This window comes from Varroa destructor, unplaced genomic scaffold (genome assembly GCF_002443255.2).
Source record: "Varroa destructor unplaced genomic scaffold, Vdes_3.0 BEIS01000007.1, whole genome shotgun sequence".
NCBI lineage: Eukaryota > Metazoa > Arthropoda > Arachnida > Mesostigmata > Varroidae > Varroa > Varroa destructor.
The window spans coordinates 8,135,245-8,160,230 of NW_019211460.1; the positions used below are offsets into that span (position 1 = coordinate 8,135,245).

At 41.1% G+C, this 24,986-nt stretch overlaps 1 protein-coding gene and 1 long non-coding RNA gene across 18 annotated transcripts in view; one reads left to right on the top strand and one right to left on the bottom strand.

Annotated features, from left to right (window-relative positions):
• LOC111254236 (trafficking kinesin-binding protein 1-like) overlaps positions 1-24,986 on the top strand; it is a 112,159-nt gene that overhangs the window by 48,962 nt on the left and 38,211 nt on the right. The window contains exons 3-4 of one of the 17 annotated variants that reach the window (XM_086975585.1): positions 10,536-11,017; positions 11,385-11,446. The exons of 15 other annotated variants lie outside the window; for them this stretch is intronic. Coding sequence is in view for 1 of the 2 variants with exons in the window: in XM_086975581.1 (XP_086831707.1) it covers positions 22,126-22,258 (133 nt within the window). In the remaining variant the exon portion in view is untranslated. Of the gene's footprint in view, positions 1-10,535; positions 11,018-11,384; positions 11,447-20,384; positions 22,259-24,986 lie in introns of those variants that run through there. One more of the 17 variants, XM_086975581.1, reaches the window with a different exon arrangement.
• Positions 10,755-24,986, bottom strand: part of LOC111254899 (uncharacterized) — a 31,064-nt gene continuing 16,832 nt past the window's right edge. Inside the window, exons 6-11 of the long non-coding RNA XR_002675266.2 lie at positions 24,265-24,820; positions 20,206-20,319; positions 19,419-19,557; positions 13,165-17,205; positions 12,274-12,823; positions 10,755-12,073 (exon numbers count right to left, since the gene is read on the bottom strand). This is a non-coding gene — a long non-coding RNA (uncharacterized LOC111254899). The remainder of the gene's footprint in view (positions 12,074-12,273; positions 12,824-13,164; positions 17,206-19,418; positions 19,558-20,205; positions 20,320-24,264; positions 24,821-24,986) is intronic.

The following is a 24,986-nucleotide window of genomic DNA, read 5'->3' on the forward strand; positions in this document are numbered from 1 at the left end:
TCGCACTATTGGCAAAATGTTTTTCCTCCTTTTTTCTTCACACAGATCTGCATGGGCAAGCGACGGCTAACACTAATCCCATGTATATATGTGTGTACGGCTTCTGCATTTATGTGCGCCCAGATAGTTTTGATGATTTTCGGGTGCGATCAGGCCTCTACCACATGACAATTTTGTCCTGTCTCATTTTGGCGCATTGTTGAAGATTTGCAGTTTTTTTTTTTTTTTTTTCAATATTGCAGTTATGATAAAACGGCAAAAGCGGTGTCTCGATTAGTATATACTGCCTAAATTAGGAGCCGCACGAACTGTAGAAGTCCTTTTTTAGGTTCAGATTATGCAGCATTCCCCTTGACGATACGCCTCTGGGTGCGCGTACCAACTTGCCAATGAGATGTCCGATGCAGCACCTGCTGCGTCTACCTTGACATCGTGATAGATTTCATATTTATTGCACTGTTGCTTGCGCTGCGGCGAAATCGTGTGAATGACGAGTAACGCTTTCGTATGCGTGAGAACTTCTCACGTTTGGTTATCCTGTTTCCTTTTCAAGTATCACTTTGAATACAACGAACGAAGTCCGTCTTCGTTCGATATGGCACTCACGCATATACACATTAGATATCAATCACGTGGTCCATTTGCTTCGCGTCCTATTCATACTAAATCAAGAAACACTTTTTATAGCATATTTACGAAACGATTCTAGTCGCATCTGACGGTGAAAACTGTAATGCACGATCATATCTGTAGCAGTAAATTCAAAAGCTGCCGCTTAATTCCATAGGATTCCTTTTCCTAGAGCTTCTAATGCTTAACTTGCTGTGACTTGAGACGTCTCTTCAAATGAGGTGCGCAATTCTAGGACTTGAGAATCTTCGAATTAGTGCAGAATCTCCTTTAACGAGGTATTCTTACTTCATCCAGAATGGCGAAGCTGCCTCTTAAATAGACATAAAAAGATCTTAAACTCAATTAATGACTTAGATCCCGTGAGAATCTACACTGATCAGTATGACGATGCAAGTAGCATCGTAGCCAAGCACAAGGACTACACTAAGGCCCATTGTAAAATTTATTCTATCGACAGCGATGTCCCGGGTTAAATAACGCCCCGTAATAACCGGTAATTACTTCAGTGTACGTCTTTTCTAACTTGTGCACTTCTTCTTTGATTGGAATATAGAGAAGGTGGTTCGTAGAACATCAGAGAAGACCTAGATTTTTCGTCGATGCAGTCGTGTATACTAAGGTCTAGGAGTTCGTTATGGCTGCCGTCTTGTAATCTGTTTTATACCAAGCTAGTCTTCCAATTGATGGAGGTCCCACGAACGATTCTGTATCGATCTGTAATCTATACAACGACGCATTTGTATAGGAAGCTTCATTGATTTTCGAAAATTGATCAACCTTTTCCGGTGTGCGGAGTTAGTTCATTGTCAGTCAAATTGCTCTGTTCCCGTCGAAAATCGCAACTGGGTATTTGAAAAATAGAAGTCGGCCATAATTGAACGCCACTGCCGCTGAAGCTGAGTTTCCATATGTGGTGTCGCTATTAATACTAAGCCGTTTCGAATAATGTATAGACGCAGCTGACTACGATATAGGGGCCAAGCATATATACGATATATATATTATCCACACATTTAACCGGGGACGCAGATGAAAGACATTGGTTTCTTGTGGAAAGCAGTATCGCCAATTCGTTGAAGATTACCTCAATATTGGCATAAAGGCTATTTTGTTTAGATGTTCAGTTAGCCCGTCCGTGTTCGATGTTGGAAACGAGAATAAGGTACTTCTTCAGATAAAAATCATCTGCATAGTAAGGCAGTAGTTAGCAACTAAGGTGAAAACGAACTCTGTTTCCACAAAGCTGGACGTCCCCAGTCGTCAGGTGAGGTCCTGTTCACTCACCTTCTAACTTCTTCCATTATAAAGGTAAAATTCAACGCTGAGCTCTACAATCTGCATTTCCAGTGGGTCAACACTAGATGCACTAACGCCTCATTGTAGGCGCACATGTCCTCGTCGATCTACAACACAATAGACCGACCATGTAGCTGGCCAAGCGCAGGGCACAAGATGCCAATAATATAACAAAGCCAATTGCAATTGTCCTCGGCTAAGGCCACGCATCATAGCGCAACGTTAATGAGTGCGTATCATAGACCTGGTTGTAGAAGTCGATCCGCTCTACACCGGGTTTTCCTACACTATATGTTAGTAGTTCTGGGACCTTCTGTACTATTCTTTTATTATTGAGTACTTCGCGCCATATGTAGACTATAGGTCTACATTTATCGCTATTCTAATGTTTAATCCACTAAGAGGCAGCCCATATGTAAATCAGCGTTCAATGACGGTCATACTCGAGCTTGAGTCGTACTTGAGCGTCGTTAGAGATAACTTCAGTACGCTGTAATCACTAAACTGCATCGTTATCCGATTACTTAGATCTAGATTGGAACAGCTCTAACAGATTGGAACGACAGCAATGTTAGAAGAGTTTATATAGACATAGGTCAATGCTCCCCTTTACGCCCCATTGTACTAGGAGATGGAACAACTGGCTTCGCCGAACCATCCACTCTTCTGGCTGTGTTCATTTGATCTTTGTTTATTGGTGAATTTGGTCACTAGCTGTCAACTACCTTCCATTGGTTAGTTGGGACCAGGTGACTTCGTATTCCATCCGCCGTCATACGTCTCTATACATAAGGCTAAAGTAGTATCTCTTTGTTAACGCAGCGATCTGACTCGAGGTTACTATACATTGTAGTACAGCCAGATGATGCACGTCCTGCTTATGCTTGTACATGACTGTTCTTAGAAAAAAAGAATAACTCGTCGGTATTCTGTTGACGCCACCGCGTGGCATGACGGCTTAACTGTGCTTTGTTTGGTTCATATCGGCATTTTCCTACGGAAAACCTATGCATTGATGGGTAGGCAAGCGCTTGATGACGGTGTGCATATATCTATAAGTTGACGGCGTTCGAAATCCGTAAAGGAAAAGTTCTGCTAAAGTTATCTTCAAAGACAAAAGAACGGGTAACTGATGTGCGGGCCCATTTCGAAGGGACGCGTCATCGAGTGGCAGTTAACGGTTCGTCGTGTTGATGCAGTTGATACTACGAGGATATGAAAACGATAATAAAGCAACAGTTTTCAACCGGCGTAGGTAGTGCGGAAGAGAGAACTAGCTAGAGTCGCAATTTGTTACATAGGTGTTCTCCGTATACGGGGGGTGTGTGTGTGTGTGCCCGTGCCCGTGCGTTTTCTTTGAGTTCGACTAGATGAACAACTTCATTAACTAACAATGGAACTGAACGTGTCTCCCAGAGAATCTCAAGAATGGCCTATTTGTTATCGATTAAACAAACTGTCATTTCCTGGTACGATAATCGTTGCGGTTGCCGCTTACTACGTAGCGGCCAGCGTAGCTTGCTAGTTCTTTAAAGAACACAATAGCTAGCCATGTTCGACTTTTACCGCCCGACTGTGAGCGTAGACGACTGCCTTCTTACGAATGGTTTTTCTAACAACTTATCGCCGACGCTGTTGTATTTGCTATCAGTTATTTCATGCAAGTGTAACTAATCATAAACTAGATACGACAGAACAGCCGGACGCTCTAACAACACAAAACAAACGAAGAGTGGCAATACGATTGAATGAGGTAATGACTGCTGATGCAGCTAGCTGACAATATAAATCGATGGGCATGTAGCTCTTAGCTAGTCATCTTTATAGCTTACAAAAGCTCAAGTAATCGCCATCGTTGAGCTCCGTGCGCCCGGCCAGCCACCGTCTGCCAGCTTAGACAGTGTTCTGCCTATAATGCGGTGCTTTCTGTGATACCATACAAACGAATCACTTTATAACATCTGCATCTGTTCGATGAAGTCATCGTTTATTTGGACGAGGGGTAACAAATACATTGGCTAGCAACACTAAGAGTGTCATTGGCTTGAATTCACGAAGAGTGAGATGGCGTTTGATCGTAATCGCTATAATGACACGACCCAATCGATAACAGCTGCCACTGAGTACCAAGCTGCATCGTAACACAGGACACTGCCCAATCGTATCTCGACTCGGACGTCCTTAACTGACGTGGTACACAATCTTCTGATCTAGATCACACCCATCGACGGCCATATCAGTGCATGATGAGCTAGCTACGGCTGCCGACGCATGTATTTATACTACACAGAGCTGAAGCTGTCTTGGTACAGACAAAGATCGGCCTTTGCACATTAAGTCTAGTTTCGAAAGCAACGCATTGCCACTCACACAAAGGACATTGTCATGCCGTTCACATGATGTATAAGCGTTTCGGCTACGATTACGATCATTGTCTTGCCTCATTATAACTAGAGTAATCACGAACGAAACAGCACGATTGCAGAAGGGTCCTCGTGTCGTGCAATTACGCGTCGAGTAAGAGTTGAACCAACATGCCTGCAACCGCACGGGACGAGAGCTTTGTTAATTGTCTGCACGTAGGCGCACGTACCAGCTTTAACGATAGTGTAGCAGTCTCTAGCTGAAACCTAACTTCGACATAATATCTTAAAATGGCAGCTAATGTTCGTATTGTATGATGTCGATTTAACTGCTATATATACACGTGTCATCAATAGATCGATGGCATTACGCTATGACAATATTATCCTGTCAAACAAGGCCAAAACTGTCTCTCTATTTTCCGCTAGTTTTACGATCTCTGCTCATCGGCCGAACGATGAGAAGGTGATTTGCATGAACGGTTTCTGCTGTTCCGTAAAGCAGTCACCCACCTATCTATGCATGTCCTGTTATGTAAGTCGCAGTCTTTTCAATTGTGATGATATTCCGGTGGCTCATGGTGATTTTCGTGCAGCTAAGACAAAAGATCACAACGAGCCGAAGATGGCATGATACGGAATAGATGGCTGACTGTTCGTAATCACCGTCCTGACGGCATATAACGGAGCTGTCAGCGCACTAAGCTGGATAGGTGTGGCATATGGTAAGTTCGCGCTTTAGCTATATATGTACAAGGCTGTCGTTTTCACCGTTAATTTAGCCGTCAATTTTCGACGCATCAGTGATCAATCGGTAGTTTAATGGTTCTGTTTTCCTTATCCTTCACTTTAGTGTAGACATATTTGACAAAATGACTTTCCGCGCATCGTCACTACGATTGCCAACGATACCCCGGCTGCGAAGTCGGTGAACATCGAAAAGCGACTTACAGAGGCAACGTGGCCATTGCGATGAGCGCTTCGTCCTACTAAGTTTCTATGAATAGGTGCATTTCATTTCGTTTGTATGAGTGTGAGGTTGGCAATGAAGGTAGCAGCCCTATTCATCTGGCTGCGAAAAACCTAATTATGCTAATCTCCTGTTTCTATAAACTCTGTCCTTCTGCTCCCGCTGTAACAATAGACTGGTGGCAATTGGCAACGTGTCAAAGACGACGGACACTGTGCCGCCAATGTTGACGGGACCGATGGCAGACGCCTTTAGTTCTTCTGCCGGAAGACATGATTAGTCAAACAGGCAGTTAACGACGTTTTTTGTTTATTTCTGTCTTTACAATGATTGTTTTTCTGTCTCGAATTTCTTTTTGTGAAGGGGCCACAGACAGAATAAATCGTAGCCTCAACGAATTATAATAGCTAATAATAAAGATGGCACAAGTGGTCGAATATATTATCCGTAAGTTTCGTTACCAGGAGAGGGCGTCAGATACGGGTAGACGCTGTAAACAACGAGCCGGAATCAGTTAACTTTACGGAGGCAATAAAAGTTAGTGGTGACGGTAGCGAACTGAGGAGTGAGTGATTTTTTTGTCATCAAATTTGTGCCCACCTTTGTAGATCGACTGCAGGAGTTGCTAGCAAGGTGCTGAAACAACGCGTTTTGGGAACGTTAACGTAGTTAGCTATATTTTCGTGCATCGCCTAAGTAAGTATGGTATATGAGCTGCATTATTCCATCCAAAGTAAAATACTGGAAATACTTAATGTACCATAATCACAACGATGGTTCATAAGAAGCCCGAACATTTTTAGTACGGCAATCAATATATTAGCTGCAAGTTAAATATGGATATTCAGGTTCTGTATGCTCGATCACCTCACCGTCGAAAGATCAAAGACGATAGGTCATTTAACATTTGTCGTTTTTACCGCATTCAGTAAGTTAATCCCATTCGATTTTTCAAGCAAGTTCGGGATCCCTAGAGAAATAGAAATAGAATCGTACTTTTCATACGATCTCGTGCTGTGTGTGAAGCCTATACATATCGTACAGTTACGTTCCCCTAGCTTATGAAAGGAAAGAAATTCGTTGAAAAAGGGCACGATGCTTTGAGAGTTGACAAGAATGAAGAACAACGAACCCACTTTGACACCCATCAGATAGCGATTTGATTACAAATTATGGTGCGCGGCTCGCATATACCATAGACGGCACTACAAGTAAATAAATAGATCTATCAACAAGCCGTCCCCTATTACCCCTTCATTTGGACTGCAACAGTCGAAATCGCCCCTGGTGCAACTATGATATATTTACTTCATGTTTCGCTTGCCTGCCGGACAGTAAAGGAACAGCCATTTAACCCCCGTTTGGGGCGTGAGTCTGTATGGCGTTCATTTAGGTGGCTGTGTTTTGGGCTACGCAGACTTCCGAGAGCCTATTGCGGGCCATATAACTTTGGTCAAATACCGAAGCTTTTCGCATTAATTGTTGTTGTTTAGGATAGTCTTCTGCCGAAAACGTTTGCGCAAAAAAAATAATATATCACATACATACGCACACATGTAGTAGAATTGATTGTAACATATTTGTCAACGTAACCTATCTGTCGGTAAATGCTTTTTCTATATATATATATATATATAGAAAAACTTCTTAGCAATTTTTTGTCGAGAGCTGTATCCAGCCGACCAGGTTACTACATTGTGCGAAAAAAAAAAGTATAAATGCCTTACTAGTCATATGAGGTTAGTCGCTGGATTTGAAAGAATCTAATTAGCAAATATAATAAGTAAATTCACAACGATTAAAAAATGAGTGTGTAAAAAAAAATTCAATTGTACGCTAATAGCTAAGGGTGAGAACTTCATTGTATTAAAACATAGATAGCTTCTTCTCCCTTTTAGAACAACTCTGAATATTATGACATTCTGTACTAAAAGTTCCTAATTAAAATCGTAGTTGGAAGAAACTTGTACCCTGCCTTTAAGTTTTAAGATTTCTAGAAGCTGCTTCTCTATCGATAATAGCCGATGATTTAATGTATGGGAACAGTCAATGAGTGATCGTAGTAAAATTATGTTATATTCAAAAGGAAGATACGTACGTGTTTTTCATCGTCTAAACACGATAGTATATTTAATTCAACCAAGAAGTTATTGAGCTAAGCGCTGATCGCAAACCCGGTCTGATTTGAAGCGGTGCAGGGTTCGTGTGTTGATCTTTCTATAGTTCAAAAAGCTGATGCGAAAACGACCGTTTTAACATACAAATCGAGCTCTGCTGTTAGTAACACAGATGCACGTAAAAACGCTAGCAACGGCTGAACTTAATCAACTTCTTGCGGCTTTATTATACAGCTCGATTGCATCTGTCACTGAACTTCCTAAGCTAAAACAATAACTAATTTACTGTAAGGTTTTGTCAAGTTAAACTATGTAACTTCTGCAAATAGTTACCTTGAAAGTGAAAGTGTCTTTTCTCATTACATATATATATATATATATATATATATATATATATATATAAACGATAGTGTTTATTTTAATACAACACACTGATATAAAAACAATAATAGTTATGATATTAATAGGAGAACCAGGCAAATTGAAGTTGAAACAGTTATCAATGCGGTGGCGCAAAGCTTATTTCAATGACAGCTCTTTGCTTTTTCCATTACCTTAACAATCATGACCGAATGACGACGTAGGTAAACGTTGACGCCGTATACTCATGTGATGATGCTATGTCATACCAGAGCGTTCTAAAGCGATTAAAGTTATGTTTTAGCAATTTTAGCAAGATGAAAAATACAAACGACAAGATGAATAGTTGAACTTAAATCCTAGAATAGATCTAGAGCAAACTTCTCGCTCGTTACTGCACCGTTACCGCGTGAAGACTTGCGACCGCTAGATAACTAGCCGATTCCAATATTAGTGGCGGATATCTTTCGAAGGGTTTTGTGCACAATTTTGCAGGACGTACACAGTCTGTGTACGACGTAACTAATGATAAAATAATTGAAAGCACAGCAAGGGTTATAGGTTGACCACACAGCCAGTAATAAACACTAGCCCTCTCGCTTGTTTGTCATGAAGTGCTTGTTATCTTTCAACTGGGGTATTTTGGTCATCGCAATTAGCCCAACGTATCGTCAGGTTAGTGTTGCTGACTCATTGATAGGCAAAAGTTCTTCTGTTATTAAAAGGCGCACGTTTGGCTTTACGGCACGAAGCTCATTTTCATAGCTTTTACTGTTGTTTTTGTTGTTGCCGTTTCTGCTATTAGAATTGCGAAACGTATGCTCTTTTTCGCTGCTGTTACCTTCATTAACAGAAACGCAAAAAAATGTTTTGACCTTTGCGGATAGACCTCTTCCCCTTCATTTTTTTTTTTTGTTGTGATCGTGGCGCTAGTGAAACGGGGACGGGAGAAGTATTAGTCGTCGCTGCTGCTGTTATTACAATACTATTATTGTTATTTAAACGTTTACTGACACTGTGACTATGATGATGATGATGATGATGATTACTATAGTTATTACGATTATTATTATTAACTGTTGCAAAAAGCATGGGGAAAAGGCGAGAAAAGAATTTTTCTTTGTTAGAAACTTACGTTAGACGCCACGAACCAGAAATAAACATGTAGGCACATTAACGTAAAGTGGGCAACAACCCCATTTGCTCCCCAGCTGCCCTTCTCGTCAAGGGCCATACAGCTAACTGCTGCTGAGACATCACATCGCAGCATCTGCGTCAGGCCGACCGCTGCGCTATGTCAGCGAGGTTCGGATGCTGATTCAGTCAAGTAAACTGTGTCTAGCTCTGAATAAGACGAATAAGAACCTTATGTAATGTTCGCTCTCGTGCGACGTCTGTGCCTCCGTCACGTCGAGTCACGCCGATCCCGGCCAATTCGACGTGCGACTATTGCTGTGCTATCTATAACTTCTTAGGCCGCACTTGTCCTTTTGCTGTATCGAAAATACCAAAGGCCGCCGAAAGGAGCAAATGAGGGCAAGCAAGAAAGATGATTTCAAACAACTGTAATTACCTAAGTTTAAAAACAGGTAGAAGGACATGTTTTAAGAGGAAGATATGTTTACATGCTATCCTTAAATCAAAGGGCAAAACAATAACTTCTTAGGTAGCAACGATTTGCTCAATCGACTCCTTATTCGCGGCCATAGAATTCGATAAAGGTCGCGTTTTTTTGTGTCTATTCTATAGATGCTCTTGGTATCGCCTAATACATTACAAATAACTGTGAGTTTTAACAATTGTCTGCTTGTTTTACTTGCTCACAAACCCGAACGCTGCCAGTTGATCAAGCTGATAGTAGTAACTAATCGAAATAGAGACATGCGCTTACATTTATTATATGCGCCGATTTGCTATTAAGATATTCAAATTCTCCACATCCGAGTTCTAACTGAGTTTTGTCGTCGTGCTTGTCGATCAAGTTGTTTTTGTTTTTTTGTTGATTTGAACAGCGTTAGTAAAAGCTCGAACGAGGCCTACGTGCCTGCCTGTCTCTTTGTCTGATCATGGTGTCGACATTTTTCCGGCGAGAGAAAGGTGGAAAGTTTTATCCCATATCGAGTATCCTCATATCGGTTGTTTGGCCTATGGGTGTAAAGATTTGTGTCGTTACGCGCCACGTTGGTGCGGTTGTTTGCCATTTTTATCTGATTATGTTAATTGTTTTACTCACTGTTATGCTGACAAGGGATCCTGTTCTTATTTACGTGCATGTATCTGTGCGTGGCAGCAACTGTGACACTCGCAGCTAATGTTGCATAAAAACATCGTTAACTTTGCTTTGTTTCAATAAATTTATGAGGATCGCTGTCATTTCTTTCTTTATATCAGCTTAAATCTGTCCCTTCGTTCGGCCTTTCCTTTCTGTAGTAAATAGTAGATGCTCGGAATATGGCCAAGCATTAGCTAATTTTTTTTTCTGTCATGGGTAGCCATCAATCTTCGCGTTTAACGTAGTCTACTCGTAGCATCTCAATCTTTTGCAACAGTATAAAGACAAACAAGCTTTCTCTTGTCTATTGGTCATCAGTCGCTTTCGCGTCTGCTGACGAACTCGACATCTGGTCAAGTTGTCACCAGAGCGCAGAAACCCTATTTACTATTATTGTATTAATGTTCTACCAGAGGATGAAGACAGGGAAGAATAGGTATGAATATATATATATATATATATATGCACACATGTTGATGTCTTCATTCAATCGATGCGCCGATTCTTTTGTGTTCTTTGTGAAGTTTCCTCTGAGGAACATCGTGTTAACCGATCGATTTTAGTTGTGGTTCCTAATCACCCCGGCACTTGTGGCAACGATATAGAATCTAGGGCCCGTGCGCATGCTCACCACTTTTCCCTAGAAAATTCGCGCCGACCGATACCTAAGACCACGCCAAGGCACCCCAAGTAAGCCCATCCACTCAAAGTGGTTACGAACGGTTACGTCCTATGCGGAAAGAAGAAAACTAACGACGATATGATCATATTGTTCCACTGCTACGGGAAACGTTCAGCTATACATAAGCGTGCTTCTGTGATTGATACGTAAATTAGGAAGGAGGATCTGGCTGATGAAGCAGATGAAAGCAAAATATGGAAGGTCAACATTAACAACGAGTTGATGAAGTGATTGAACTGGGAAGCCATCTCAATTACTTTGAGTTAACTGTCATAGTAATGATAACAATGAAAACAAATGGAAGACTACATTAAATGATAAAAGGTAAAAGTGTAGTTTACTTCTTGTTTCCTCTATACCCGATAGAATGGATTTTTAAAGATTGATATTTAATTGGCAAAACTACGAGATGCCAAACGTTGAGTTCTAATTGGAGCGTGATTCGATATTGTTAGATGAGACGTATTTGACAGGCTGAAGAGCGGATACGTGGATATCATTCCATTCAATAAACTTGCCCTTGAATACATCCACAGATTGCTTTCTCAGCTCTTTATAGCTTACCCGTAATAGGTAATAGGGTGTCAGTGCTTCCCCATGCTTAGCATATTAGTACTACGCCTGCAGGCGTACTTCATTTAGCTAGATTGGAACTTCTTCCATATGTTCACTTTTTTGTGTATTTCCTCAGCTGGAGCAACGAGCGATTGTCTCGCTACGGTTCCTGTGTTTACCTACTATTAACTAAAGGTGGTAAGTATGTAGTGAGTTACAATAGAGTCGTCTCGATCATCAGCATGGTTACCCACTGTCGGGTTTGTTAATTTTTAGTTGATCATAAAAAGGGGCAGCATGGTATTATATTAAACATCTTCATAATAAACGATAGCGTTGAAGGTGACGATAGATGTAATTAAGAATGCGATTTTACAAAAATATGTTGAGGAAAAAATGTTAAAAAAACGACAACTAGTTAAAGTTAGGAAGGTATACGTCCGCAGTTAGATGGATTGGGCATCTGTTTATTTTTACCGGAAGCAACTTGGCATGGGCGAAGATGTACTAACGGCAATTATGGCGGCTGCCTCGCATTTCTCTATATGTGAAGGATTGCTAGGTAATGATGGCGCCGAATAAATCTTCAATTATATCAAAGAGCTCGACCAGTGACAAAATCCGTATTAGATAGAGTGGCATGAATTTACGGAAGGGCTCCACGTAGATATTCGCGGATGTAACGACGGATGAAGTAGCTTCGATAAAAGTTAAGTTTGGGCAAAGTCGGTAGTGTTAAAGGTTTTTGGCTGATTGTACCATAACAGAAGTATTCTAATGGCCCTATTCCGCTTGGGTAGATTCATTCGATGCGTGAATCAGCTTCTGCAAGACGTGAAAGTAGATATGGATATGTATAGGCTGTAATAACTAATACCTCAGTGAAATTCCTTTATTTTTGCGAACAATATCCGTATTTAGTAAGTACGTGCTAAAATCGATTGAATTATAAATGTTTAAGAGAAAAATCAACTTTGGTCTCAGTAGGATCAAAGAAAGGTACGATAAAAAAAATCGATATGCACCAATTTTTAGCAGTACGCGAATCGGTCCTTATCGTTAGCTCGCTCGTCGTTTGCTGGCCTATCGTTAAAAACAAAGAAGCTTCATGTATTCGATGTCATACCCCCATCTCGCAAGTGTCTTCATCGATGGTGCAGTCGACTAAAACAAGACAACTTCAACTTGCTTCGCTTCCCCTATAGCCGATCTGTATACTATAACGTAAATAATCGACGTTTACATCAATCGATTACGCAGATACCAGTTGTCTACGCCACAATTCCCGTTTGCTTTTCCCTTGAAAATACTATCTAGCACAGGCGCGACGTTACTTCTCTGTTCCATAACGCGTCTCGTAGCAGCAGCAGCAGCAGCAGCACCAACGGCATCGTACGGTATCTATTGGCCATGTTGGTGTGACGAGAACTCCTGATGCGTCACGCCGTTCGTGAATATCATAGCACAATTTACTAGATCAAAACGATGGTGACCTTGAGAGTTGTTTAATTACAGCAAGTTCGTTAATAATGAGGTGCAATCGGTAAGCAAGCGAACCGAGGCACTGGTGAAAACCTTGTGAGAGGAGCATATCGCGGCAGGGAGAGCAGTGATAAAATGAGATATTAATACCATGACTCATTGAATAGACAAGTGACAAGAGGAAAATAGAAAACAAAAGACTATCGTGGCCGCGTATTTTAAAATGATCATGATAACGACTGAGACGCGTTTCTGGCCGATCCACTATCGCTACATTGCCGCAATGCCGATTCTAGTTAAGATATAATTGAAAATCACGCACTATGATAATATAATAATTATAGTGATAATGGTAAGAAGTATTGTGGTAGATAACTGGTACGAAGAGAGGTCACAACTGGCATGTGAGTACTTCTGAACGTCTTGTGCCCTACCTGCGTTCCTTGATCATCTCTTTCCGATGTTATTATTATCAATAACAGGAATTTGCCTCGAACCTACCGCAGGCAGCCGTATCCTCTGTCGTAGCTTCTCAAAATAATACATCCAAGTTGGGTAGAAGCAGGTCAGGTATATCAGCCTATTTTGATCAATCGCGTTCGGCAAACTTACTCGGCGACACAAACTAAACAAATCCTACTGGGTCTAGGACAATTTTAACTAGCAGCCAACCTTTTTCAGCTGATCGAGCGACACTTGACTTTACAGTAGCCATTAATTTATCTGTCCTCCGGCATTGTCCGATGTCATTTGACGTCCATTTGTATTAGCAGAATATATACTCACTAATTTAGTGGCTTACTTATGTCTGCTAAAAAACGAAAGCATCAGTAACTACGGCAGACATTGATGCGACCGAACGAATAAGATCTTTTTCGAAGCTATGGCATGACCAAGTATTCCACACAAGCACGATGCGTCTGTTTGTATAGCATCGAAGTGTAGAGCATTTTATATATATATATATATATATATATATATATATATATATATATATATATATTATCTTCACCATGATTCTAAGCATATTTAGTCGCCGTCGCACAGGCAGCACGTGTCCTCACACAAATAGGCCTATTCGTTTTCTCGATTCATATCTCTCCAGTATTAATTGTTTTGCTAATGTCCGTCTATGATCTATCTGTTCGGTATAGCTGGTGAGAATTTGTTGAAAATCGCTGAACGAGTTATACGTGGCTGTACACGACAGCCGTATGAAGACAATGCGTTCTAGTTATCGCGTTGAATCCTGTGTTGGTAAGCAGGACGTTCCTCTTTTCGGTGAGACAAGAAAGAGGTCGACGAGATTGCCTAATTGATGAAGGCTCTATTAAGGCCGAACATTTATAAGATTTTCGAAGCTACGTCTGTCAAACAGAACTTTCACAGTTAAAAAGTGTGTGAGATTGGAAAGTAGATGGCTCTACAATTGAAACCATATAATTATTGTTAAACAACAGCACGTTATTATGTAATAACAGTATCTGCATGTATGTCTACTCTCGTTAGAGGTTAATGTCGCACCCTTGATTGAATTTTCGATCCTCCCGTCATGCTGATTAAATACCGGCAGCAAGATCACGTATCGGGAACACCGTATAGTGTCCCCGTCTTCGTATAAAGACCTGACCTTTGCTGAATTATCCTCGCACTAGCTTCAGAGTTGATTTTTTTTATCAACCAACAGTATTAATAGTTCATTAGCGTAGAACTCGTAAAATCATTTTTATTCATTATTGACGTCTCGCAAGATCTGTTTCGATTAGTGCGTGACTCGCGGCTGCTGTTGCACGAAAAAAGAACCTTTTTTCGTAACTCTCCAACTTACTGATTCAGGTGTTACCTCCGTTGACAAATACTACAAAAAATAGCTCGTCTGCCCGGTGTACCGAGTGACCAGCTCTTTTACCTATAGCATTATTTAAAATACGATGTAGTAGAACAGCAGCTCATCTCCAAGCAGCAACGATAAATTGTAAGTGGCAGGGGGCTCGTCCAAGGAGCGCCATTTGATGTTGTCTCTTAATGTTTTTTACCGCAAATTGGCCGGGAATCACAAGAAATTCTCAACTTGATCTAATACATACGTACGTCCGTAAAATATGCATTTGAAGCGGTGTTCGACCCAAATGGGATTGCGGCACAGTGGGCAAATCTCGATGTGTGCAGTGCTGCCATCGGTGGGGCAAACTGTGTTCCGAGTGCCACAAACACAGCAACAAGCACACTGTGTCATCACGTGAACTAAGAATGCTGCCGAAGGAATAATTGAGAAAAAATGTTTGGTTGCACGTACGTGACTGTAAAAGATCGTACAACAATCGGTGCGATACGCAGGAAAGGTATTATTCGGTGGTCACAGGGAAAAGCTGCTTGTGCTTTGTACCTTTCCTTGATTTTGTTATGATCTAAATACCGCATTGGTCGCCGATTTAGATAAACTGAGTCTGTCTGTTCTATGTACTTTCACTAGCACTGACCCGCACGAGTGTGATCCGTTTATACGGTTCAGGTGAACGGATCACGCTATTTTAGCTGTATAGCTGTGATCTCTATTCTTGGCCCATTCCAGTCGCACAGATACTCGAGCCTCGTGGACACCTCGTCATTATACGATTATGTATTCTCCATCATTTTCATCTACCGTTCCGTACCAGATCCTAGTTATTATTGGTTAATAAGGGAACGTAAGAGACAATAATACCAGAGAAACTACTGGTGGAAAGTACTGTAATTCTGTTCCTATTCGACCTCAGGCATGGTAACAACGTTTGTCAATGCCGTTGGCTTCTTTCTATTCACTTCCGTGGAAAAGGTACCACCGAATGAGGACGTCCTATGACGAGCTAAGATAGAACCCCACAGCGAAGCTGCGGCAAATGTAAAGAACCAAAGAAGTGAAAAAAAACCCTATACTACCACACTTTTACTCTCGAAGTCCCTATTAAAGACCCACTAGCAAGCTACAGCTTCGGATGCTGTGATTAATTTGCAAAAAGACCTCGGAAACGCCACCGATGATGACTATGGTGATGGCAGCGATGATTATGTGTTCTACCTAGCTGCTAAAAAGAACGAAAAAGATGTCGGAGAAACGAAACGAGCCTTTTGATCAAAAGATAATTCTGTCCCAGTGAAGAACAGCGAAGACGATCGCTTCATGGGAATAGCACCATTTCCTGCGATGTTTGTGCGTTTGAAAATTACGATGCGACGTCCCCAAAACAAGAACGGCCATGGGGAGAGCGGGTCAAATGCATTTTACTCTTAAGGTCTGTATCGCTAGAGGGAGACCATTAGACGGTAAGCGTGAACGGCCAACAGCTCACTACTGAGCTGTTTACCTGAATCAGAATTGCCGTTGTGTATTGCCAGTAGGTACTTAGCCGGCCACCAAGATTCTGACAGGTCAGCTTTCTCTCAAGAAGATTATGGTGCTGAAAGTAATGGTAGGGCAAAAGGAAGTTATACATTAGGTAACAGTAAATGTATTGTTATCCAGAAGCTGTCCGATAGCTGCTAGATCGAAAACAGCTATTGGGTAAATAGATCTACCTCTTATAATAACTGGATCTGTCGGTTTCCTATAGAAATTTCGATTGCCAATAAAATTACTGTATTGCTTTAGCATTATCGCTACGATTTTGGCAATAGATGATTTTTTTTACTTGAATATTATTACAAACAATTACAATAACATTGGGTTTTGCGCAAGCGTATAATAGATGTTACATTGTCCGATGACTTCAATGGTCTTTGGCCATGTATTACTGCGGTCTTTGTGATTTTTGACTTGAGTGCCATTGCAGATCAAGTTGATGCCTTTGTTAATTGAAAACATAATTAGAATCAATTGGAAATTACATAATTGCAGTTCTTGTTCACATCGAACGTTCGAGATCAATGCGAGTAATGAACAGATCGTTTCTGTGTGACTGAAAGCCACACAGATAGAAGTGGGAACACGTAAAAAACCATGCAACTTCAATTGAATAACATAGACGACAAAATAGCTGATGTGGCATTTACCAACGACGAAATCGTTCGGAGAGGATTTTTGTTACGTGGCAAACATTTTCAATTAAAAAAAAAAAAAAGAAAGAAAAGCTTGTTCTTTTTCCTCGAAAGAATCCTGCTTGAACTAGGCCCACATTGGGTACGTGAAGGAGTTTCTTGAACTTACTGATCCGTCGGCTTGACATGTCATGAGTAAGACCCATTGAAAATATCACAACATGGCACGTATATATGTCATTTCTCTTTGCTCATAGAAGCACTTACTAAATCACTCAGTGGCACGTAATACACCACGTTGCAGTTCAACACGCTTACCATTGCCGTTCCTATGGGACCCACAGGAAAAATTCACGTCTGATCGTATATCTTAATGCTTCCTCAAGCTGCGTGTCTGCGTCTGAACATGGTCACATACATGCATGTAATTCTGAGGCTAGATCTATTGATGATTCGCGCATCTACAGACATGGAACAGAATCGAAATTTAGTATGAATACTGGTTATTTAAAAGTACCGAAGTATCCTTCGTCAAGTCAAACTATGAAATAAGCATGGATATATCAATAACCGTGATAACAGTAAGAACAGGATGCTTTTATTATCCGTGGGTCGAAGCGGCGTTGGCATAGATTTTTCATGTTTGTTCAATATTAGGTCTTTATAAAAAAAGTCTTTAATAAAAATATTAAATAACTTTATTTTAATTCTATTCAGTCGTTAATTATGACCTTAAACGGAGCTCAGCCACTCAGAAACTAATCTACCACCTCCTTATGGAAGAAAAACGTGTTTCGTGGGTCCTTCTGCGGCCATCATAATTTTCTGTTATTACTGTTCAAGCTTACCTGAAACTGTCTTTTTACAGTCGGCCTGAAATTAATGATAGAAATAGATAATTTCTGCGGCCTTTGTTACCCCCTGTCGGAAGGATTAATGAACAAAATGATTAATAGTGAGCAGCAGTGCTTTTTCCATTTTCGATGTTTTGCATCTGGATAATCGGCAATTTATACAGCATATTACTACGGCTGCTTCTGCTGCTGTTTTTTTTCTGTAAAATGTATTTTTTTTGCCGATTAATTTGGACTAAGGCAAGTTCTTTTGGAAAGGGGTTGGCGTTGCTGATAGCGCGGTATATATATATATATATGTTCATTTTTTGTAGTCAGGCCATTGATACTGCACTGACTGAAGGAATCGACTAGCTAGGTATGGTAGATTGACTAAAATATACGTTGTGACTGCTGGATAATCTGCTAGCCACACTCTGTAATAGAATGATACGGCCCGTAAGATGTGTTATATCATAATGGTTCTGATTGCAGCCAACTGTTGGTATTATATTTTTTTTTGTTAACTTTCAGGTATGTACATTGATTGGCTTCCCTATGGAGCTACCTATCCTGCTGTTAGTGTAACCTAATGATAAGTAAAATATAACACAGGTTTGAATGAGAGTTTTGTGTTATTCGTTCCCTATAACGAAAACACGGAAAAAAGAAGCAGGGACGACTCTGTATGGAGATAGCTGACCTATAACTGATTATCTGAAAGCTTTATATGTGTACATATTTTAATTAGAGCGCGCTTGGTTAAAAAGGTAGCTAAGCACGATTTTAACATCTGTTTATTCGATTTGCTGAGTACTAGACAAATTTAAACGCTTCATACCTTATATACTCGTCTAGAGATATTGATTTCGTTCAACTTTTTATATAGCATAGTGCACTGTAAATGAAAAAGTCCTGGGTGTAGAGAGCAAGGACAGGGAATTTGACGACTTCTACCTACCACCAGCCGAGCAACTCGTGCTCTTCTTGCAACTGTATATTTCCTATAACTAGTTGGATTACCGCCACTTGCACTAGGTGGTATTAAAATATCAGCATGCTTGGCGCAGAAATAATACTATTAATAATAGTAGTAATAGTGATGACGGGTGTCGCGACGCCTTACAAAACAAGGTCTTGAGAGGTCACCACGTTTCCATTGCGTTCGACGCCGTATTTTAACTGCATACAATATGCAACCGGGGGCGCAGGTGAGGTAGTTCGGTTTTAGCAGCATGGACTATGTTAATGATCAGCCGCCAGTTCTTTCCCAATACAACTAGTAGTCCCGGTGCCTAACTATTTGTTCGAAAGCGGAATAGTGTTAAAACTACCTCTTTTTTTTTTCATTGTGTTTCAATCATTTGATTACGGTCATGCGCATCTGCATATCGTAAGGTTTGTAGCATATTTTCTATAATGATAAGTACCGTAGGTGCAAGACCGTACGTTGAAGTGCCTCCTTTGAGAAGCAGACACTTGGCCTAAACGTTGCGACCTGTTGCATGCGACGGCCAATAGCAACGACAGTTGCAAATAGAAGTCCATCAGCTATCAATGAGACAAACGTTGTGGCAACAATAGACAATAGCAACAAACATAGCGACAAGTCACGACCGAACAGGGTATAGACGCTTATTACTACAGGCTCAGTGATTCGCTTCTTTCAAATTCAAGGTAGGCATATACGTAGTGCATAGTCGAGGGTCGGTTACCACTCTGCGGTATGCTGTGCTGAGTTATTATAGCAGGATTAGTACACCCAGATGAAGTCTAGTACGAACGGGTAAAAAAGTACGCCGGCGTCGACCTACAATTAGTAGTCTAAAAAATTCACTTACGAGTAGACTTCTGAAAGTTAAGGACTATGGTGGTCTGCGATTTATCCGTTCAATATAGTGGACTTAACTTCCTGGCAAGTGAACGAAGCGCTACTGTGAGTATGCTTTCAGCTTCTCAGCAGGTGGATCAGCTCTGTAGCTGTAAAGAAAAGAAAAACACACGTTAATAACATGTTAAAACAAATTAGTATAAATGTTCGTAGACCGGCATGGAAGGCCAGGTCAAAGCTATGTTCGAACGGCCTCTGCATCGTATCCTTCGGTTCATTTCGATCTGGTTTTTTTTGCTTTCTTTGATGTCTTACATCTCGTATCTAAACCGTTAGACTCTCTCTGATTTATATTCCTATTGATCATGGTGATTGCACAGTTTGACATGTTGCACATATCGCCAAACTAGTCGACTACGTATTTAGCTATATAGAACAGTTTACGGATAGGTCGAAGGTTATGAAAGTTCTAAAGATGGGAAACCCCATTTAGAATGTTGTGAATTAGCGTAAATTATTTATCTGTTTTTGACCAAAGCACTGTTATCGAGTTGGCAAGCGAAACATAAACAAAAAATATATAGACACGACAACGCCACTGTTAGGGAATTAACAGCGACATTAGTGGAAGACAATGATTTGGGTTACGAGTCGTTTATTGAACACGGTAAACGTTTTCCAATTGTCATAGTCACGGCTTAATATTATTTTATTCGTTTATCATTTACCCTACCATACTCTCGGTTTGCCAAATATGCATTTTTCAATACGTTTTCATTTGAATTTTATCTACTTACCTATAGTATTACATTTCTTCACATGCGTCATATATATATACGTTGCCCAATCATAAATATGATTGCGTAGATCAATGAATCGACTCTTTAAGCCTCTCGTGGTTGCGTCACCCCCTGTATCGCATAAAATGACGGGGTCATCCCTGGATATTACAATTCTACCGAAACAATTGTAGATATATGATCTTCTAGTAAACGAATATTATCCGACGGCATCCCGGGGTCGCCTTGCCCTCTACCAAAGCCCAGAATGAACACAGCTTCACGAAACCATTAGGTTTTTCAACAGTTATGCCCAGTGTCATATTCACTGCGTTTAATAACGGGTCAATGTTACTGTTTGTGTTTGTTTACGGTGTATCTGTGGTCGCGTTATTAACAGCAATGACAACGTTATCACCATACATTGTATAACAGAACAGCACAAATAAATTCGCTAGCACTGCTTTTTGAAGCCACGAGAAAGGGCTTTGAACAGCGGCGGCGGTAGAACCATCATTTCTATGGTGTTTTGCCTTGTCTGCTCATGTGTCTTTGCATGCTTGCGTGCCTGCGTGTGTGTATACATGTACTAATGGCTACCACTTTATCGATGTGTTTGTCCATCTGTTTGTTTATCTGTGTGCGTCTCTGAACAGCTTTGTCTGTCGGGGCTATAGACAGCGACGACACCAGATGCTCACAGTGCAGTAGCTCCATCATGTGTGGGCATTCTGCCTTCGATGTTTCCCTTTCCGACGCGGTAGCAACGTTCAGAGGCGCTCCCTCTATCACCCGTCGTTCACTGCCAGAAGCCGAATCGCCGTTTCTCTACGACACTATCGCACCGTTACGCTACGGCATGGCGCTGCGTCTGCCCGGTGGTGAGGCCGCGCAGCGGACACTCTGTTATTACGGCTGTGACCCGTACTGCAGGAACTCTCAGTGGTAGCAGCAGCTGTAGCAGTTGTTAGCATCGTTGGCGTTTTGCCGCCGTAGTGATCCCATGGCGTAATACCCATGCCGTTTGCGCGACTTCGTCAGTTTTAGCACTAGACGCACTTGGATCACGCATGCCGCTGATGATGGGCACGGTGCCTGATCTACTAGCGGAATTGACATAGACGTGCAACAGCTATGTGCGTCCTAGTGGTCGCAGTACGGTGCCTTGCCGGCACAGGCATCCGCGATAGGGTGCCTTTTCTTTATTGATAAAAGGTGTCAAGCCATCCGGAGTGATAGGCTTCAGGTTCTAGGCTTCGCGAGGCCGACGTCCGTTAATTAGAGATGCAGTGAGAAATTAGCCGATACAGCTGTTCCTTTACGTTAAAGAATATCCAAAACTCTTCTTTCATATGCAGTTTGTAAAGATCATTGTGCTAGTGGCAAGTTTTATCTGTTGGAGGAGATGAGCGTTATGTGTGAAAGACATTAAAGTGAGTGTTGCTTCTTCTGCAATAACACAGGGATACGATGATACTGTTCATGTAGTAACTTGTAGTGTAGTAGTAGCAGTAGTAATTGTATGGACACCGTGAACAAAAATAAGAGTCGAACCGCGAGTACACGTGTACAATGTTCCCCTTCCATATTCTGCCGATGAGGCAGAACTTGGACAACAGCAGTAGTAATGTCGTTATAACGCCTGAAAGCTGCTCGAAGGAGTGTACGTTCAGCTTCTGCATTCAAACTGGACAGATTTGATTGATCATTTAATTGATGCAGACCCATACAGATATGTCGAAGAATACCGCTGGCGCATCTGATGAAGGTGATAGCACTACGTCTGAGTGAGTTCGACGATTCCAAAGGAATTATTATGTAGTCGTAGAGACGTTAAAAGCGTCCACAGGTCTAGTGGTCGTAGATAACGGCTGCAACAAAGACAGATCAGACCCACTTTTCTCCTAGCTTAACATAGGAACATTGATATCAACGGAAATGGAAGAGGAGGTGAATGAAGATATCGAGGAACTGATTGAGGTGGCTTTTTCGAGAATTCAAAAAAAGGATATTCTGGCAGCTTACTACGGAGATGTCCTCGACATACTCCGCGATGGAGTCTGTGACAAATGTAAGTGTCAAAGGCTTTCTCTTGAGTTTTAGCGACTTATGGTTGTTTTTATTATGGCTAACACCGTCATAGTAGAAACAGAAAACGCGTTAAACGTCCGTTTCAAGCGCTAACTCTGAACCTCTTTTGTGGGCAACCATTATGCAATTGATGGAGCTTTTTCCGTTCGTGCAGAAGCGGTGAGTGAACACAAAATACACAGAGAAACAGTTGACTTGTTTCTAAACCGATGCATTTGCTTGGCTAGTCTATCGGTGCCTGCCGGCGAATATAACAGAGATTCATTTGTTCCGACGTTTTGGATGGTAGCGACTCATTAGCGGCATGTCTGTTCTAGCGTAAACGCATCTGTGACGAGAGGATAAAGGGGCAAAAAAGTTAAGGCATTTATGTGTGATTAAAATGTTTGTACTAGATAGAAGATATTCTAGTCGCTCGTGTTTATTGGTCGGTGTCAATAAGTGGCTTCTATATCAGATGCAGGTATTTCTATTGACTGCGAGAAAAGCCTGAGCGCTTTTGCTGATCCATCGTAGCTTGAATTATTTACGACGGCTAGAAGTAGTGTACTATTTCTATTAATGATATGTGGAAACATATCAAAGGTCGCAGTATGACCGTTAAGTGAAAAGATGAGGTAATTCAGCGTGTTTGCGAGCGGGGGTTTTGTTTTTCTGATAAATAATTCGCCGCGAACACACGTGGCGTCCACATGGCGTAATGATGTTTTAAAAGCGATCGACGCAACGATTATTGTATATTGTAGCGATTAAACACATCGCCATGTAAGAGGTGACCATCTTGACGCCACCGTTCGGCACCAACTCAATGCTGCTCTATGGGTCAACTATAACCGAACGATTAGCGTGTTTACAAATTAGGCCAAGCTGCTGTTTCTGCTGTCGTCTGCTTCCCGTATTCACATACTATGGCGCCCTCATAACACATTATACTCTCGTCGTATCATTCGTACATAGTTTTTGGATTAGTACACGGTAGGTTAGTTCCTATTGGTTAAGAGAAATGATTTCTATCATGATGGAACATGGTACAGACGTTGTACAGGTACACAGATAGAAAAGTAGAATAAGCGCTGGTCGAAAGCATATTTTAATTGTTTGCTACCGATAGATTGCTGGTTACGGAACGGTTGGTAACGGTTCGTGAACTGTTAAATAGATACAAATTACACCAAGATGAAAAATCTCCTTCTACTTAGAAAACAAAGGGATCCATTCCTAGTAAATAATGAATTTGGTAATTCATGACGTAAATATGATGGTTAATTATACTAGACGTGATAGTTCTTAGTTTCTTATGCTGTCATGAAAATTCACGGAACACTTTAAGTTGTTAGATACTATGAAGATCTGATAACTATTTCAAAGGCATTGGTACAACGTTGGTTTTCTTGAACGGCAGCCCTCTGTATGAGATACTTCGTAGAATGACCTCACCGAGTACTCATCGATTCTCAGCCAATAGAGCCGTACTTTAAGGTATTCGTTCTGCTTGAAAAAAAACAAAAAAAAAAAGTAAAATCGATTCAAAAACAATTATGAAAAATGCAGCTGATCATCATCGTATATAATTCATCGTAAGTTATAAAAACACTACGCTGAATCATATGATAAGTCATAATGTAAAAGCGTATTACTTTACTCAGATCTTACTAATGCTTATAATATCCTAACATTATTTTTAAAACTCTGTTCTAGTAACTCGAAAACAAACGGATAACTTCACGCGAAATTACAACGAGCCCTAAGTAAATCTATCAAACATTAGCAAATTCTACTATACGACTCATGCATGGAGCTCTCTACGTAATCAGACGGGCCCGGAACGCTTTCGGCGTCGGATTTAACAGTATGCAACCATTGCTTAATGTAGAGTATTACATTAGAAAACCAGTCGTTGACTATAGATTGTTCCTCGCCAACAATCAGCCTACTAAGCTTATATTCTATAGTACGCATATTATATTGTCGAGCACGCGTACTTACTATTTTTGATAGGCATAGTTTAAAGATTCTGTCGTTAGACGCTCTAAGCCCCTCTTTTACGCTAACGGCGCGCAGAACACCGGTCCACATGTCGATCGGATGAGGGTTACCCCTGTTGTTGTTGTAATCATTGACAGGCGGCGGCGACTACAGAGGCCGGTTGTTGCTACGATTTAGCCGTTGGCATTCGAAATGAGATTCGACTTTACGTACGTTTTTCGTTGTGTCGTCCGAGTGCCCTGTTCTCATGAAGCACAACGGTCAATGGGTAGCTGGCAATGACTGTGGACAACAGACAAAATGCACGAAGCATAAATATGCCCCCGCCGCCAAAAGTAAAGTTTTCGCCAGCCAATTTTACAGCTAGGATTGTACTAGTAGCATAATCAAGGCCGCCACTTCGACCGCAAACACGACCAGCAAAAAAAAACTGAAGCAGAAAGATCTCTCATTTTCGAGGAGGTTTGTTGTTGTTGTTGGCGTCGGCGTCGGCGTCGGCGTCGTCGTTATTATTGTTGCCGCCACTCTTCAGTTGTAGTTGCTTCTGCTGCTGACGCTGGAACGTAACGGAATACTTGAATCTGTGATTATTACGTGTGTTATGAAGACATCATTTTTCTCTTTTAGATATCGACGATGTCTGGGATAATGGTGGTGATATCGGTGATGATTGTGGTTGAGCAAAATACAACTTAAATAAAGAAAAAAGAAAAAATATGAAA